The 17,573-nt window shown below is 31.7% G+C and overlaps 2 protein-coding genes across 5 annotated transcripts; one reads left to right on the top strand and one right to left on the bottom strand.

Moving 5' to 3' along the window:
* The first annotated feature begins 8,013 nt into the window (after positions 1–8,013).
* On the top strand, positions 8,014–10,357 carry LOC102610227 (MYB-like transcription factor ETC3). Of its 2 annotated transcripts, none has more exons than XM_052433817.1 (3): positions 8,014–8,553; positions 8,719–8,767; positions 10,081–10,357. In XM_052433817.1, exons 1-3 carry the CDS (start codon positions 8,493–8,495, stop codon positions 10,214–10,216), a joined length of 246 nt encoding a protein of 81 aa, XP_052289777.1. In that variant the 5' UTR covers positions 8,014–8,492; the 3' UTR covers positions 10,217–10,357. The 2 variants fall into 2 exon arrangements, with proteins under 2 accessions (XP_052289777.1, XP_006490568.1); XM_006490505.4 differs by having other exon boundaries at positions 8,080–8,553; positions 8,680–8,767.
* Positions 10,358–10,439: 82 nt separating this feature from the next.
* LOC102609535 (RNA polymerase sigma factor sigE, chloroplastic/mitochondrial) lies at positions 10,440–14,286 on the bottom strand. Of its 3 annotated transcripts, none has more exons than XM_006490502.4 (6): positions 14,119–14,286; positions 12,612–13,443; positions 11,995–12,141; positions 11,460–11,696; positions 11,048–11,311; positions 10,440–10,876 (listed from the first exon to the last, which is right to left on the bottom strand). In XM_006490502.4, the coding sequence occupies exons 2-6, from the start codon at positions 13,305–13,307 to the stop codon at positions 10,679–10,681; spliced, it is 1,542 nt and encodes a 513-aa protein (XP_006490565.2). In that variant the 5' UTR covers positions 13,308–13,443; positions 14,119–14,286; the 3' UTR covers positions 10,440–10,678. The 3 variants fall into 3 exon arrangements, with proteins under 3 accessions (XP_006490565.2, XP_006490567.2, XP_006490566.2); XM_006490504.4 differs by having other exon boundaries at positions 12,612–13,365; positions 14,119–14,285; XM_006490503.4 differs by lacking the exon at positions 14,119–14,286 and adding an exon at positions 13,552–14,096.
* Between the last annotated feature and the right edge of the window lie 3,287 nt (positions 14,287–17,573).

The raw sequence follows: 17,573 nt of genomic DNA on the forward strand, positions 1-17,573 counted from the left end.
AAGCTATTATTCTAATTCTCATATATATTGGTTCCTAGAACAAGAGCAGAATTTTTATCAGAAACAAATTATTCTAACACTGAAAGTCTTTGGTGGTGTGCTTTTAATATCACCAATAAAATTTTATTCCAAACTAATCCTTAAAATGGATCGTATAGCAAGTGGTTTCAACTTGTAATATTCTAGGACAAACAACCGAGTAAATTGTTCGCCAAGGTACACAGGTCATCATAGTTAATTAGTGGGCTTCCTGCTTAAATGCATCTACTTAGTTAATTAGGAGAACTCAACACTTATAAATTAGTTTAAATCTTCTCTCACTAAAAATGTGGGCTATCACGATTAGAGATGGTACAGTATGGGTATGGTACGACACAAGCATGTTTTGATAGGTACATGTGCAGGTTGTGCCATACTTTGTGCCCTACCAAAACATGCTCATGCATGCAGTGCCGTGTTGTGTGTCCTACCAAAACGCACTTGTGTCGTGCCATACCTATGTTGTGCCATGTGCCGCCCAATCCGCGTGCATGCTTAAGTTATGATTTTATAAATAACTTAAAATTGAATCTTTTAATATATTTTACTAGCTTAAGTTTTTTAAATTCAATTTAATTCTTAGTTTAAAAAAATACTCTAATTGTTTTATATTTATAATTTATTAAATGATCAGATGATGTCATTATTTTAATAAATAAAGTTATAAATATCATGATTTTGTAAAATGTATGTATTAATGTTATTATGGACTATAATCTATGAATCTATGTAAGTCTAAGTTAACAATTAAGTTAATCCTTAAAAAAAATTATTATTGTTGTTGTTGTTATTAAATATTATAAAAGATTTCCAATAATGTAGGATCTAACTTAGTAGTTAGATTACATTCTCTTACTATTATTAGTTTATTATTATTAAATATGAACTTGAGTTTTGAACTTTTAATTCTATTGAATTTGACTAAAGACACATAGACACCAAAAAAGAATAAATGCTTGAAAAAAGAACACCAATAGCTTGACATGCTCTCTTTAAAAAATTAAATAAAAAAAAACTTCTTGTGTTTTTTTTTAAGGCAGGGCCCACAGCACAACACGGGTGGGCCTATGCGGAAAAAAAAAGTTAGGCATGACACAGCACAACATGAAGCACGTGATGAGCACAGCATGGCATGAGCACAAACGAGCGTTGGCCTTCCTTTGATGGGCGGCACTACTTGTTGGCCATCTCTAATCATGATTGACGTATCTGATGAATCGCTAACGATGTATTAATGAATTTATTGTAGTTATAGTTTTATACCATTTTGTATTATTTGACCCTTCACGCGGACACTAGGTTGTAGGAGGAAGAGGAGAGATTGAAACATCTCACATCATAAATAAGAGAGGATTTGGACTAATTTATAAACTTTTAGTTCTCCTAAATAAGAAGGTTAATAATAAAATTGTAATTGTTTTTGTGCTAAAGTGGACAATATCTATTATAAAATAATCCTTTGGTGAAAACCATTACCTAAAATTCCAGGAACATTCATGTTATATCACCAAGAATGAATAAAAGAATATGCGGAAGTGTATCTAAATCCACAATGCTTAATTGCTTTCTAGAGTCGCGCAATTTGTCTTCCAAATCAACATGTTATTCTAAAGAATGCTTTAAGTTTCTCTCTAAACTTTATCTAATGATAGGATATCGAAAAAGAATAGAATGTTAAGTGTGACCTAGAGACCATAATCATTTATATAGATAACTTTTATGTTGTCTTCAGGTATGCATATTTTATCTTATCATAAAAATAAAAATTATACTTAAGTCTCTACACACTAAAAACTCACACCCTATCAGATAAACAAATGCATTAAATTACTGAAAACTTTATTATATCACTTTTAATTTGACTTGACCTAATATGAGAGAGGTCGCAACACATAATTATTCACATATAAACCCAATATTAAATTAAGATGTAACAATATCTACTCACTACGCAGGTACAAACATTTTCTAGGAAACAATATAAAAGAGGGCACATTTGAGGGAGGCTGTTAAGCCAGTCAAAAATGTTTGAAGTACGAAAGTGGAGGTTCCTTTCCTATTAAAAAATTGTTTAATTCTTCGATTTGTTTTGTGATCAAGAAGACAATTTCTTGTGTTGGTGACCTCACCACATACTTATCTTTTTGGCTGTAATCCATTCTTATTCTATTTTGCTTCAACAATAATCCTTTAAAATTCTATATCTCATGCCAAGATATTGGGTTTCTGATGCCTTGTTGAGTCATGTCTTGTTCTGGTACTTGAATGCTCTTCACTAATGAGAATACATTAGTTTGACTACAAATTAATTATATAATAATTGACAATGTCATGATCCCATTAATTTACTTAACAGATCAGCATGCATATCAAATACTTTTCGTCTTAGTCCTATTATGGAAAATTATGAAGGCATGATTGCAAATTGCATAATTGGAAACGAGCAAATGCATGGTTTATGGTTCCTGCCAATTAGGACCGTTCGTTATTGCAGTACAAATGAATATTTCGATGGGTAGTTTTCGTACAATATTCACTTCGTCTCCTCAAGTAAATATTCACTTCGTCTCCTCAAGTAAATATTCACTTTGTCTCCTCAAGTAAATTTTAAGCAAGCATTTAGAACATATTCTCCAGCTAGAGATAACTGGACAACGTATGTAGTTGGTGATGCCACGCAGCAATCAATCCCATTGATGCAGATGCTTTAACAATGCAACTGGTAATATGCACATGATCTCGAAAAGGGCATATCTAGAATATAGCCGTTGTATGGTGAAACGCTCCTCTTTCTATTACAAACCTCAAATTTTCCACCACATATTTTTAAGCTTTCATGTACTGTACATAATATATCATAACTTAAGGTTCAACAATAGAAAATTAGTGGTATAACAAAAAAATTAAGGTTTTCAATGAAGAAGAGTTAGGGTGTTGTACCTCACAATCACTATATTGTATGCATTCTATTTTGGAAACGATTGTAAACTAAAGGTCATTTTGATATATGACATTGTATTATCGGTCAAAATCAATCCTCAAATACGATTTGCCAGCACATGCAACTCTATCTTATCTATTTTGATGCAATGTTTAAATCAAATTATTCGCCAAATATTAGTGTAGATAGAATGTAGAAAGTAGAAACAACAATATTAAGAGGACAACAAACTAAAAGCAGTCAATCTGAGGGAGCCAAACAATAAATTTGTATACACAATGGGCTAAATTTCATCTAGACCATTTATCTTTCATTTTTCAAAAAATTAGAGAAGGGGCTATCTCCAAACCCCAGGCACCTGCTGATGATTTAATTCACACCTACATTAAGATAAAACCACTAACTACTCTTGTCTATAAGTGTGTGTGAGTGAGTGATTAATGTTCGGTGGTTGCTACCAAGTAAAAAATGAGTTTTACCAAAAACAATTTAGTTATTGTATTTTCAGATAAATGCTCAATCACAAGAGTTTCAGAGATCCTCTCTTGCTAAGAAAGTACTTTTGATGAAGAGCACTCCAACCATTTCTGCCAATTGAAAAAACATTTTGGTCGATTTCAGTCCACCACTCATTTATTAAACCATAGGCAAAGAAGCGCTTTTGATAGTATTGAAAACAATATGAATACAATCAACTAATTAAAACTTTGCTAATCAGCAAGAGTGCAAGTAATGTTAATCTTTTTGGTGGCAAGAGAAGTTGCTTTTGATGTTGTAATATGATGTTTGAGGAGCATTATGGATGATGCTAATTTTCTAGCTTTTCCATTGGATAAATTTAGGTGCATGTAATCTGATTATGTGGGATAGGATATGTCAAATTAAAGAAACTTGAATTATTCACACTTCGGAGTATGTGGGAATTCACTTGAGAAGAAATGCTTCTTGTGTCCTAAGCAACTAATTAATATCTATCAAAAAATAAAAGCAACTAATTAATAATGTAACTTGTATAATAGAAGCATTTTATTCTTTTTTCCCTCTTTTTTGCATCCTTTTAATTCTTTGATTGCAACAAGCATAAGATATTATATAATTTTTGTTTGCTGGCAGTGGAACTTATGAGGAACCTATACTCTTGGCATCCATATGGAATTTTATCAACAACCCAAAAAAAAAAATGAAAAACCAAAATATTGGGAAAAAAATACGCTCAAAGAAAAAAAGAAAAAAAAAAGTAATCGAATAATTTTATAACTCCAAATTTTTGTACAAATTATTTAAAAAAAAACTGATGTTACATTATATGATTGATTGAATGAAAAAAATAATAATAAAAATAAATTATGTGGGTCAAGTGATGTCTTACTTAATTCACTTATGCGATATAACATTAGTTTGTACAAAAGAATTTATGGTTGTATCATTATTGTCAATCACCATATTGTTTGGTCTGCTGCCAAATAAGGTGCTGCATTTATGCTTAAAATGAATTCGTTTGGTACTTTACATCCTCCTAGTACTTGAGAGATGCAATTTGTCTTGCTAAGAAATTCTAAGTTTTTTTATGAAAGAATTTTATACTACATTATTGTAATAAGGATTTTGTGACACTATCAGATAGTTCTATTTAATTAATCACCATTTTTAATGTTATTCGTAAGAAGCTACAGAATAACACTACATATTTAGTTGTCTATCGTATGTCCACCAAGTAGCCCACTAAATCATTTTTGTGGATACATATGTGCGAGTATTTGTCCATACATAACATCAATTTATAAGATTTGGATTTGAGCTATAGAATATTGTAACATAGAGCACTAGTATAGAATCAGATTCCCATTTTACGGCTGATTCATGTTAGATACACTTAATAATGACCTTACATGATGATATAGTGAGAGACGAAAAAGGAGATAGCGTGTAGATTTATGTGGTGGACATTGATTTAATCTCTTGTTTCGCCTTCTGTTCTATCGAGACATTATTGAACTAAACCTAACCTGATCCCACTTGACAAACTAAAAAATGGGTAACACATCTTATACAAAATCGTGATACAATATCTGTATATAAGATATGGTCTGTTTGGAATTAAGATTGAACAATTGTAATTTAAAATTTACAGTACTAAAATGTTTGTTAAACATTAGTTGTTGTAGTTTAAAAGCTAAATTGATTTAATTTTACACTTGTATTATGAAAAATCTATTATATCTTTATTAATTTTGTCAAAAAATTATTTAAAAATTATATTTACGATATATTATTAATTTTTATTTTATAATTATAACTTTTTTTCTACAACAATTGTAATTTAAATGTTACAACACTTCAATACCAAACAGGACCTTATATTCTATATGCTTTACCAAATCATATGTCGTGTAATTATTAAAAAAAATCATGCATTTTTAAAGGAAAAAAAATTAACAAGTTACTTAAATCAAGCATAAACCTGGCTAACAATCAAAAAAGAAATGCACCAAAAATAAAATCACCTAAACACAGATGAAAGAACCAAATAAAGAAGGGCACTTTTGCCCTTATTTTATACAAACTGAAAAAGCTGAAGTGATTAAATTCATTAGAAATTTTAACTTTTATCCTCACTTTATGTTAGGTTTTTAAGTTACCGTTGTTGTAGAAAAAAAATTGTAATTATGAAATAAAAATTAATAATTTGTAATAAAAATGACTTTTAAATAATAATTTTGACAAAAATAATAAATATATTTTAATTTTTTTTATTGCACAAGTGTGTGATCAATATACCTTCCAATGCAGAGCAATAAATGCTTAACAAACACTTTAGTGCTATAGCTGCAATTGTCCAATCACACTACCAAATAGATGCTAGATACTTTCCAATCCAATGACCTATTTGGTATTATTGTTGGACAGTTATGTCTTAAAATCTATAATTTTTAAGTACTCGATATACACTTGTGGTGTGTTTACTTCTTGAAATAAGGAATGTGAATGGAGTAATGTGAATCAAAGCTATGTTTACTTGACAAAATTGAATTTAGGAATGAGAATAAATTGTGTGGATCCCACACAATTTGGGAATAAAGAATGGGAATCTCATTCCCAAGGGGGGGTTGGGAATGTGAATGAAACATAAATTTCCTTTTATATCCTTCTAATTTTTTCATATTTCATAAATTACCTTCTTCAAATCACAAATAATTTTATTATTTTAAATATCATTAATAATAATAATAATTATTATTATTATTATTAAATTTTATTAACTTTATTATTTTTATGATTATTGATTATTTTTATTTTTATTTTTATTACTATTATCATTATTAACAATAAAAATAATGATACAAATAATAATTAATGATAACAATATTCTCATTATTGTTGTTGTTGTTATTATTATTATTATATTATTAATAAAAATAATAATAACAATAATTAATAATAACTAAAATAATAAAGTTAATAAAATTTAATAATAATAATAATAATGTAATTTTCATTATCTCCATACATGTATAAATATTATTATAAAAATGATATTAATTAAAATAATAATAATAATAAATGTTAATAATGATAATATTAATAAAAATAATATTAATAGTAATTAATAATAACTATAATAATAATAACAATAATTAATAGTAACTAAAATAATAAAGTTAATAAAATTTAATAATAATAATAAATGTTAATAATGATCATATTAATAAAAATAATATTAACAGTAATTAATAATAACTAAAATAATAAAGTTAATAATAAATAAATAAATGTTAATAATGAAAATATTAATAAAAATAATAATAACAACAATTAATAATAACTAAAATAATAAAGTTAATGAAATTTAATAATAATAATAATAAATGTTAATAATGATAATATTAATAAAAATAATAACAACAACAACAACAACAATAATGATAATATTGTTAATAATGATAAATTAATTATTTTTATTAATTATTAATACTATGGGTATTTTGGTACATTGATTCTTATTTCCATTCCTCATTCCCATTTATTTTTTCAAGTAAACACACCAATGACATTCCAGCACATTTTCATTCCCATTTATTTTTGCCAAGTAAACATTGAAATCTCATTCTTATTTCTCATTCTCATTCACAGCCCATTCACATTCCCATTAAGTAAACGCACCATTAGTGTAATGCTTTAGAAGGTAAGTTGATATTATCCTACACTTGTATGATAAAATAATTATAATATCTTTGCTATTAAAATTATATTTACTAAATACCATCAAATTTTTATTTAAAATTTATATTTATTAAATATTATTAATTTTTATCGTAGTTATAATTTTTTCTGGACAGTAGCTGTGGTTTTGAACCACCTTACCGAATAAGACTAATGGTTTTTTCGCCAGGGAAAAAAAAAGCTTCATCTCATTGAAACCAAGTGGACTAATTATGTCTTTACACATGGGCACGGTGTATATAAACTAAATGTTTAGAGGGTAATTCAACACAAGAACGTTAGTTGGGTGTTTAGTTGAAGATATATAGCTATGATGAGACCTTTATTGTTTGTTTCCCTTCCCATAAATACATGCACCCTTTAATAACCTGTATATAATTAAAGCAATTGCTATTTATGAGCGCATGAATCACAATGATTAACCTTACTGTTTGTTTGATTACATGTATATATATTATCATAGAATCCCTGCAGACATTCAATATAATATATTGATTAGCCTTCAATAATTAACCTATTTATTAATTGATCTTCACATGCTGCTATCATATCACAGAAAAAAAATAAAAAAAAATTATATCCATGCTTTGATTTTCCTCGGGTGAGATTTGAAAACAAAGGTCCTGACTCATGTTAACCCCTGTCTGCAATTAAAAGGCCATGATCTAATATGCTGACCCTTTCTGGTAAAATCACTATATATGGAGAGTCAATGGATTCTGTCTCTAGAATTTGCAGAATAGTCCTGCACATGAAAGATATAAAGGAGAGAATGTCTAATTTGAGCGAATCAAGCTCAGCTTCTGTACAACTAAAAAGAGAACAAGCAATAATTAAGTATGTTAGTACTCGGAATGAGGACGTCTCCTCGAACCTTGTCAGCTATTATTAGAATTCTCAAGTGCGGACGGTGGCGCTCATTATATTTAATTCTTACTTGGGCTTGTAAGACCAAGATAGAGCAGTCCGATGATGAAGTAAAAGAAGTTCAACTTCACCATATTACGACAAAAATTACGATAAACTTCCCAAAATACCCTTTCTTCCACAGGTTTTGCCGGTTGCTTTATCCGTTTATCCTCTCTATCATCAAATAGCTTGTCAACTACAAGTCTCTACAAAGCCTACGAGTCAACAAACATTTCAGCACACAAATTTAAACAAATTAATTTGTGGCATTCGTATCATCAAACGACTCTGACTATATCTATCATCTCAGACAGTACTGTACTACTCTCTTTCTCTTCTTTTCCTTTCCTTTCCTTTCCTCAATCTTTTTCTCCCCATTTCAATGGAAAGTACAAGCAAACGTCGTCGCAAGCAAGCCAAAACATCACCCTTTGAATCCGAAGGTGACTGCTTTTGTTGCTACCATGTTCGTTCTCGTAGAGCACATGGGAGATTATTTTCTTTCTTTAATTTTCCTTCTGCTTGTTGTTCATGCATCTTCATTTATTTGCTGTGATTTGCTTTGGCAGAGGTTAATAGTACTGAATGGGAATTCATTGACATGACAGAGCCGGAAGAAGATCTCATCTACAGAATGCATAGACTCATTGGAGACAGGTGCCTATACTACTTTATGCAATCATATATTAGAAACATTATACATACAAATATACACATTCATCGCATCACATGATTTTATCTCTCTACATTAGCATGACAGAATCTTTCTCATGATCTTTCCTGAGCTTGGTCTTTTTATTTTCCTTTCTGTATCCCATTCATCATTGAAACATGAAAAAAAAAAAAAAAGGAAATACAATTTTTTTTTAAAAGGTGGGCTATTAGCATACCTCCTAATGGATAGACTTTAAAAACAATAGTAATTACCTGAGGAGGTGGGAGCTGGTGATTTAAGCAGTCGATGCTTTGATTTAATTTGTTTGAATAATTGATCTTATAGACCCCACTAATGTACATAATTAATCCATATATATGTTTCTCTACCTTCAAATAAAGAAAGGAAAAAAAAATCATTCATTCTTATCCTTTTGGTGGTGGACCCCTCAAGTGATAGCAACTTCATGGATTATACTTTCGAATGATATCATATTTTTACTATGTATGGATTCTACTCCTTTATCTCAGGTAAACGATGATAATGAATATGCATGCTCTTGGGGGAAGGGTAAAAAAAAACTTAGCGATGCTTTTCTTGCCTTTGAAATTACTGCTTCTTGTTGTTATAACAGTACTGTGTATGATGCAAAATCATTTATTATTGCTTTCATGGTATTTTCCCTGGGTCATTAGCAGCCCCAGTTTGTGATTGGCTTATGGCTTTGTAGTTATTGTATAAGTAACATGCAATTTCTAACGTTAGTTAAAGTTTCACGAGAGAGTTGCAAGCAGTAAGTGCTTTGCCATCTGCTCCAAACTGTGACAGAAACATTGCCTGATCTTTATCTCTAAGGCTAGTTCTTAAATGCTATTATTAAACCGACTTTATCAGCTAAAATTTTTTAATCAAATAATATTTTCTAATATGATATTAAAGTCAATATCTAGTGTTTGATTTTTCCTGTGCGTAAATTCTATTTTAATTATTTTAATTTCTTGACTTACCTTGATCAACCTGTCTCAAATTATATGATCCCTGACCTTAAATAATACTCAATATAGGAGGACCTGTTTAAACTTCATATTATCTTAAGCTTTTAGGTGAAACGATTTCCTTGTAACTATGAATAATGACCCACTAATTTCTTTTGTGGCCGTCGGTCTTTAAGACATTCTTCAAGAACGCTCGTGTAATTTGCTTTCTTTGCGCAAAGATTATTGCATCAATTCCTCCATTAAGGGTGCAACAGGCACATTGTTTCTTTTACTGATTAAGTACGAAAAACCTAACAATAGCAAAATGGACTTTACAGGTGGGATTTGATAGCTGGGAGGATTCCAGGAAGGAAAGCAGAAGAGATAGAGAGGTTTTGGATAATGAAAAACAATGAAGTGTTTGCTGAAAGAAGAAAGCTGAAGAAGAAAGAGAAATCTAAGATCTCGCCATAATCGATTTCTAATGGCTTCATCTGCGTGAATTTTCTTAGTTTCTTTTACTCTTTTAATTCTTTTTAAGGCCTCCAATGTACAAGTCCTTCTATTCAACATAATTTCCAAAGCAAAATAACAGCTTCCATTTCTTAGAACATATGCAGAAGAAAATAAGAGCAAATGTCACCATATTTTGCAAATGTGGCAGCAACACAACTACAAAATAGGAACACATCGGAAAGAACGATGGATATGGATAACAGTATAAACTGCTATCAGATTTATAAGGGACGACGTTATGTATACATGGTGATTTGTGATCTTGATTTCTTAATATACAGAATATGGTATGGGATTTCTATGTTCACATAGCTAAATGTGTATTGTACAAATTATTAGTATACATCACTTACTCACAATATTAGAAGACGAGAGGGGGTGAAAATTGTATTATCAAAGACATGGGATATATAGAACAGTTCATACCATGTGCTGGCGAAGATAATCAACTCGAGTTGGATGCTTGAGTTTCATCAGACCCTTAACTTCATGTTTACGGACCATTTCCCTTGAAATATTTAAGTTCCCAGCAATTTCTCCCAGTGTCCTATCACCTTTACCGTCCAGTCCAAATCTTTGTCTGATCACCAAGCTCTCCTTAGGCTTCAGAGAATCAAGCTGGCAAGGAGTACCACAGAAAGTTTGTAAGTTACAGATATATAGTGAATCATAAACGGAAGATAGATCAACTCATCAAAGTGGTTATTAAGTGCAGTAATGGTCATATGATTTGATTGACAAGCAATGAATTGTGGGAGAAATGCAAGGTTGAAGAGAACAAGTGCTTACCACATCATCAAGCGCAAGCCTTAGAAGAGCGGGTTGTCTCTGGTTTTCATTTTCAACACCATCGACATCAGTAATCCCATTGATGAACTCTTCTTGTGTAACCCCATGCCTTGAATGGAGAGAAAGGATGGGTTTCGATGCCTTCATCACTTCACGGTACCTCTCAGGGGAGATATTTACCCCTTGAATTATCTCTTCATCTGTTGGTACCCTCTTAAGCTCAAACAACAACTCAAGTTTAGCTCTCTGGATTTCCCCTCTAACCTGCATGATAGAAGTCTAGAAGTTATAACAAATCATTTCAACTGGATGCATGTATTACCAAGCTCTTTTTTTGCGGGGAAAAAAAGAAAAGGTAAAAAAGAAAAGAATAAAAATATGAAAAAAATGATTAAGTAGGAAGAATGCATACTGATTCAAGGCCAAATGGAACACGAGTAAAGCTTGATACTGTCATTGAACGTATAATAGCATGCCTAATCCAAAAAAGTCCATATGTTGATAGCCGGAATCTCCTTTTTGGTTCAAAACGATCAATTGCAGTGATAAGTCCTTTTACTCCAGCCTGACAAAGGTCTTGAAATCTGGGGCCATTTGCAAAGTCTTGAAAATATTTTTTGATGACAAATAAAACAAGCCGGAGATTGTGCTGCAACAAATAAAATGCATAATCTATTGATATTTCTACTTAAATGTTTGTGCCATAGCCTTGGAACAATCAATAAGTGATATTATTGTAATCAACTTCAGGCAAATAAGGTAATATGAATAGACTGGCTTTGCTGGAAATAAGGTAAAGCTTGTACTTTATAAATTTGAGCAGCATCCATTGTAATTCACAAGCATGCAACATGTCATAATAATCAACAATACGCACCCTAAGCGTTAAACAAAACTTGCAGCATTTCTGTCTGCAGAAAAATAGTGAAAGATAAAATAGTTCTTACCTTTATGAGCTTGTTCCGTGCAGCTCGGCCAACTTCCAAGCATTTTTTCACTGGAGCCGCACTCATATTTGTTGCCTCTGCTAATTCAACATCAGTTGGTTCTCTCCCCAAATCTTTCTGCAATTGTTCCTTTACTTGCACAAATACCTAAAATAAAATAGAAATAAAATTTAGCATTAGAAGACTACTGAGTCTAACCTGTTTGGTATAACTTATCTAATGGTCATAACTACTATTTAATCTCATAAGCTCTTATAAAAATTTTTGTTATTATTTGGTTGTTTTTTTAGAACTTTTGAAGATTAAATAAACTATTTTGCCTCTTCTAGTAAAAACTCAAATTTTGGGCTTCTGGGTGTAGAAGTTGAAAAATTTCTTTTAAATGTTAAAATATTTAAAATATCCTTTATTTATTTAACAATCTTATTTTATTATTTTCATAATGTAACTTTAAAAAAATTACCTACTGAGGTAATTTTATAATTTTTTAATAAAAGATCTCATTGAAAACCAAACAACTAAAATTTTTTGCGTAAAATCTCTACTAATATAAGCTCTGCTTGATACAATAAGGACAAAAATGGAATCAAGTTAATATTCAGAAAGAAGAGGCTCACCTTCATAGGTTGCATCAACTTGAACAACCAGGTATGCTCTGTAGACGACAAAACTGGAGGTATCTTCATTTTCTTCCAATCCAGGCTGACCAAATCCGTTGAATACGAATACTCCCTTACAAGTTTCTCAATTTTCTCATGCTCATCTTTACTGTCCGTTTTCCTAGTCTTGGTGACCACTTTCTCATCCTCATTCTTTCTCAGCTCAATTCTCTTATCAAGACTCAATCGCTTAGGCCTCTTAACCTGGTTCCTAACCACTGGTTTACCGCTAACATCATCTGATTTTTTCTCAACTTCACCAATCCTCTTTCTCCTCTGCCGGCCTCTTTTCACAACACCATCAGCATATTTCACTTCTGAGGTCGTAACTGCAGGGCTAAGCTTGTATATATTTTCAAGTTTGGCAGCCGCTTCATTGTAATCCACATCCAGGGTACATGGAGAAGCCTCATCAGAGAAGACACCTTTCACTCTTTCCAGACGTTTTCTACTGTTTTCTCGTCTCTTCTGGTGTCGTTTGGGTGTCTCTATCGGCAGTGGGATCTGCTCCTGGGGTGAGAACAAAGCTTGGTTATTGGATTTATCTGCTTTGAATGCCACAATCAAAGGCCTTTTTGACGTAGATCGGTGAGAAATCGTGCTTAATCCAATTGGAGATCTAGCAGGTGAACTAGAGATGGTGACAACTCCCATACCAAGCTGTCTGAGCAAAAGTTAAAAGTGCTATGCAAAAGTGCTGATGCCACGAATACTGCAGTCACAGAGATAGAGGCTTAATGCTTTCAGTAGCAAACAGTTCAAGTTCTTCGCTTGTTACAACACTGGCAATCTGGCACACACAAACAATCATAGAATTCAAAAATCAAAAGCCTTTAATTATAGTATAAATTACTCAAATTTCCTTCCAAATGCTAAGAAAATTAGGAAGCAGAGTTACTTAATAATGGTAGCACTTGTAAATGAGATGCACATCAGCAAATGAGTCTTCAATCGTTGGAGACACGCAATTCCAAAGTTATTCCTTAATTATCCATATGCATAACTCCCTAGAGGTATCCTAATCAAAGCTTAGATTCGAGCTTGGAGGCAGACTCAGGCTAACCTCCTCCCGAATTACTTGTAAAATCCGGCTATGTCAATCATATCACATGGCCACTAATCAACGTGGCGCAATAACCATCACGAAACTCAAACGGACACTATTACAAGCTCATCTTCCATTAATCGTCTAGCTAATATGATCCAACAATTGGTGATGGTTGGTCACCATTAAAATGCAATTTTGATGAAAACCAACCACATAGGCTACCCATCATCACCTTTGTATATCCCATATGCATCAAATGAACATACATACATAACATATGCGCCAGGCCACCACAAATTAATTACAAGCCAAAGCCAAAGATTACACATTAACTCTAAATAATCCTCAGCTTCCACGCACAAAAACAAATTTCAACTTAAGCATTAAAAAAGAAAAATGCAGCAAAGATTATCATACCCATGAACAAGCTGCTGATTCTGCGGAGCTGAACTTCTAGATACAAGTAGAAAATTAATCTCCAGAGAATCTTAAATTGTTTAAAGTTCTTCAGCTTTATTACAATAATTTGAATACGTAAATTATTACGTCCACAAATAATTAGTAGTGAAAAATCAGCGGACTGGAAAAGTTGCGAGTTAAATCGACGGTGGTGGAAGTGTACAAGTAGGATCGTAAGAGAATGAAACTGAAGCCCGGTGATGACGTGGCGAGTTTGTGAAAGCAGATACATTGGCTTGCGTGGGGGCTATAGAGTGGAGGAGAAGATATTTCGACGGATCTTATGGATGATTGCGTTACACGTGTGTGGTCTTGATTGGATCTTAGAATATTACGAAAGTATTGGGGGACCCGGTTCTTGTCGTGGTCTCCGATTTTTTACGTTGCTTGATTATAGCCATTTGAAAATTGGAATTAAGAAGTAAAATGAGTCAAAAAATTGTTCGTCACTTTAATTTGCAAATATAATCAATTAATATAGGAAAAAAATAATTCATTCTAACATTTACATTTAATTGCCGTCGTGGCAATCACTATCGAGTCGATTTAATTTTATAAATTTTTAATGTGGCTGATATTAATTTGGTGTCACAAATTAACAGAAGTTGTTCAATGGGCCGGAATCGATTGTAATGGGCCTATTTCAATTATTAAATCCACATAATTTGGGCCAACCCACATGAGTGCTTCCCTCACTCTATCGACAGTGCTTGCCCACTAAAAGATGTTCGGATAATATTCCTGATGCACTGTTGGATGATGATGAGTGATGACATAACCTTATATGTCACAAAATAACCTTAAACCTCATAAAGGGGTATTTTATACAAATTATTCTTAAAGGACCAAGATTATACAATTATTTGAATTTTTTCTTCAGTAAAATACAATATATTATTAGTGATTAAAAAAAATTAATAATCGTAACATTTAAGTCCGACCACTATATGTAACTTATCTATTTAATAATAAATTTCATAACATGTAATATTACTATTTTATTATCCTGTAGGTAAGCGATACAATAATTTGAACTCCGATATTGAGATCTTTAATATCACTTTTGGTGGTTATTCGGTAAAGATATAAAAATACTTTTTACATTTTACCCATATATTATTAGAAGACTAAAATAAGAAAAATGGTAAATTGGCTACATCCTTTTTAATTCACTACAAATAAAAGCCGTAGCCGTAAATTTCCCATAGTTAGTATGTATTAAAATAAATCATAGACAAGGGACACATTGAGTCGTTGACCCGTATAAGTTAAGAGGAAGATTCATTGATTCAACATTTCAAAAAAAAGGCTTCCAAGAGAAAAAGAAAATCAGATTACGTGTAATTTTTCCGACGCGTGTGAAGACCCAATTCACGGTCTAGAAGCAAAGCTTATCGTGAAAAACAGATTAATGTGTAGGAGTCTATTCATATTGCGGCGCCTCTTCGAAGTCTAATTACTTTCTCTGTTTCAATGTTTCTTCTCAAATCTGAACGACCCATCACCGAGTCCAAAAGGCTAACAACATTTGCTTCTGATTCGGTTTACTTTCTGCACAATATGTTTCTTCCAAGAAAATGACATGCCCTCTCTCAATCATCGAATTTTGAATCGGTCCAATTATATATGTATATGTTGAATTTTGCTTGTAATTAACCCGCAACATCATCATCGTTGTATTGTTTTAGAATTTTTTTTTTTAAATTCTGTTATACACATATTATTATTGATATTACATCAGACATTACAATTATAATATTTATAATTGTACTAAACAACTGAGACCACCGCTATACATTAATCCACTGAAACACTTGCCTAAATATTTTAAACTCTCTCTAATATTCGAGGGGTGCCTACTCCACTCACATTTCGTAAGGGAGACACTGTCTCCACTCAATTAGTTGATAATTGAGGAAGAACCGAAACTAACCTCTATAATACTCTTATGGAGGCTCGAACTCTTACACTCAATATTGTAAGTGCAAGACTTCTCCCATTTGACCAAAAGCTCATTAGTGTATTGTTTTAGAATTAGATGTCACCTTTTATTTTTTTTTTCTGTCCTTAAAATTCTTTTTTTTTTTTAATACTGTTTATACATGACTGTAGGTATTACAATTAATATTTACACACAGATTCTACAATTGGGATCTTCATCGTGGCATGTACTCCTCTGAAGTGCTGCCCAAATTCTTCAAACCCTCTCAAATATTCGAGGGCTGTCCACTCTACTCACATTTCGTGAGGAATAGACTGGCTCCAGTCAATTATGTGATAATTGAAGAAGGATTGTAAATAAGACTCATAAATGCTTTTATGGAGGCTCGAATCCTTGCACTCATTATTCTAAGTGCAAGGGCTCTCCCACTGGACCAATGCCCATTGGTCTGTCCTTAAAATTCTTAATCTGGAATAGTTGCTACCGCCTGCTAAGATCAATTCAGGCAAAGAAAACGACTGAAGATTTTTTTCCTCATTTATCATTTATTATGTGAGGCGTATGATTCACGCATGCATGTTAGTAGGCTTAGTTACTTGCATGATTCATGAATGTCCATCGAATTCTTTTATCATATTTATATAATTACGTGCATGAACATTAGCAGAACTTGTGCAGATGTACATGAACAAAGTTAATGTGTGTAAGTGACTCAAAATTGTCTAATTTTCACGAACAGACTCAGTAAATTAATTAACAAATAATTTTTAGGAGTAAAAAGAAAGTGGAGGATGCCTTTATGTCTCTTCAGCTTAGTGGTGGCGGACTTACATGATGGCTTTGGCCAGGGCATTAGCCGCAAAAAAAAGTTGATTAAATCTTTGGTTCTTCAAGTTGCCTAGAGGCTGTAATTGGAGATTGAACAAAAAGTTTTGAGGTGACCTGAGTTTGTGTGTCTGTCTGTTTTTCAAGTAAAAATTATTTTCTCTCAAGTATGATCCTAACTCAAATTTTCTTTAGAAATAACCGAAATATTATTTTATAGTTAAGTTACTCTTGCATTGAGACTTTTAAATGTAATATTAAATGAATAGTTTATCATTTTAATTGAAATTAGCGGTTTTTTATATTAAATATATGTATTTTATTTCAAGAGAGGTTCTTAATGTTGCGATACTTATATGTTTATTCTTTTATATATCTGAATATTCATACAAATATTTACAATAAATTTATATTATAATTTAGCCCGAATACATAAAAATCCTGGTCCACCCATCAAAAAAAAAAAAAGCAAAACCAAAATAAGAAGATTATCTAAACGTAATCAATGCTATTGAGTAAATGAATTGTCATAAACCGATTAACAAGAGTGTGAGAGAGTCTGTACTATGCCCAGTGGTGGACCCAGCCAGTTCGAATGGGAGGTTTGGTTTAAAATTTTAATTCAATTTAGGACAACTTGATTTTT

This window comes from Citrus sinensis, chromosome 9 (genome assembly GCF_022201045.2).
Source record: "Citrus sinensis cultivar Valencia sweet orange chromosome 9, DVS_A1.0, whole genome shotgun sequence".
Taxonomy (NCBI): domain Eukaryota; kingdom Viridiplantae; phylum Streptophyta; class Magnoliopsida; order Sapindales; family Rutaceae; genus Citrus; species Citrus sinensis.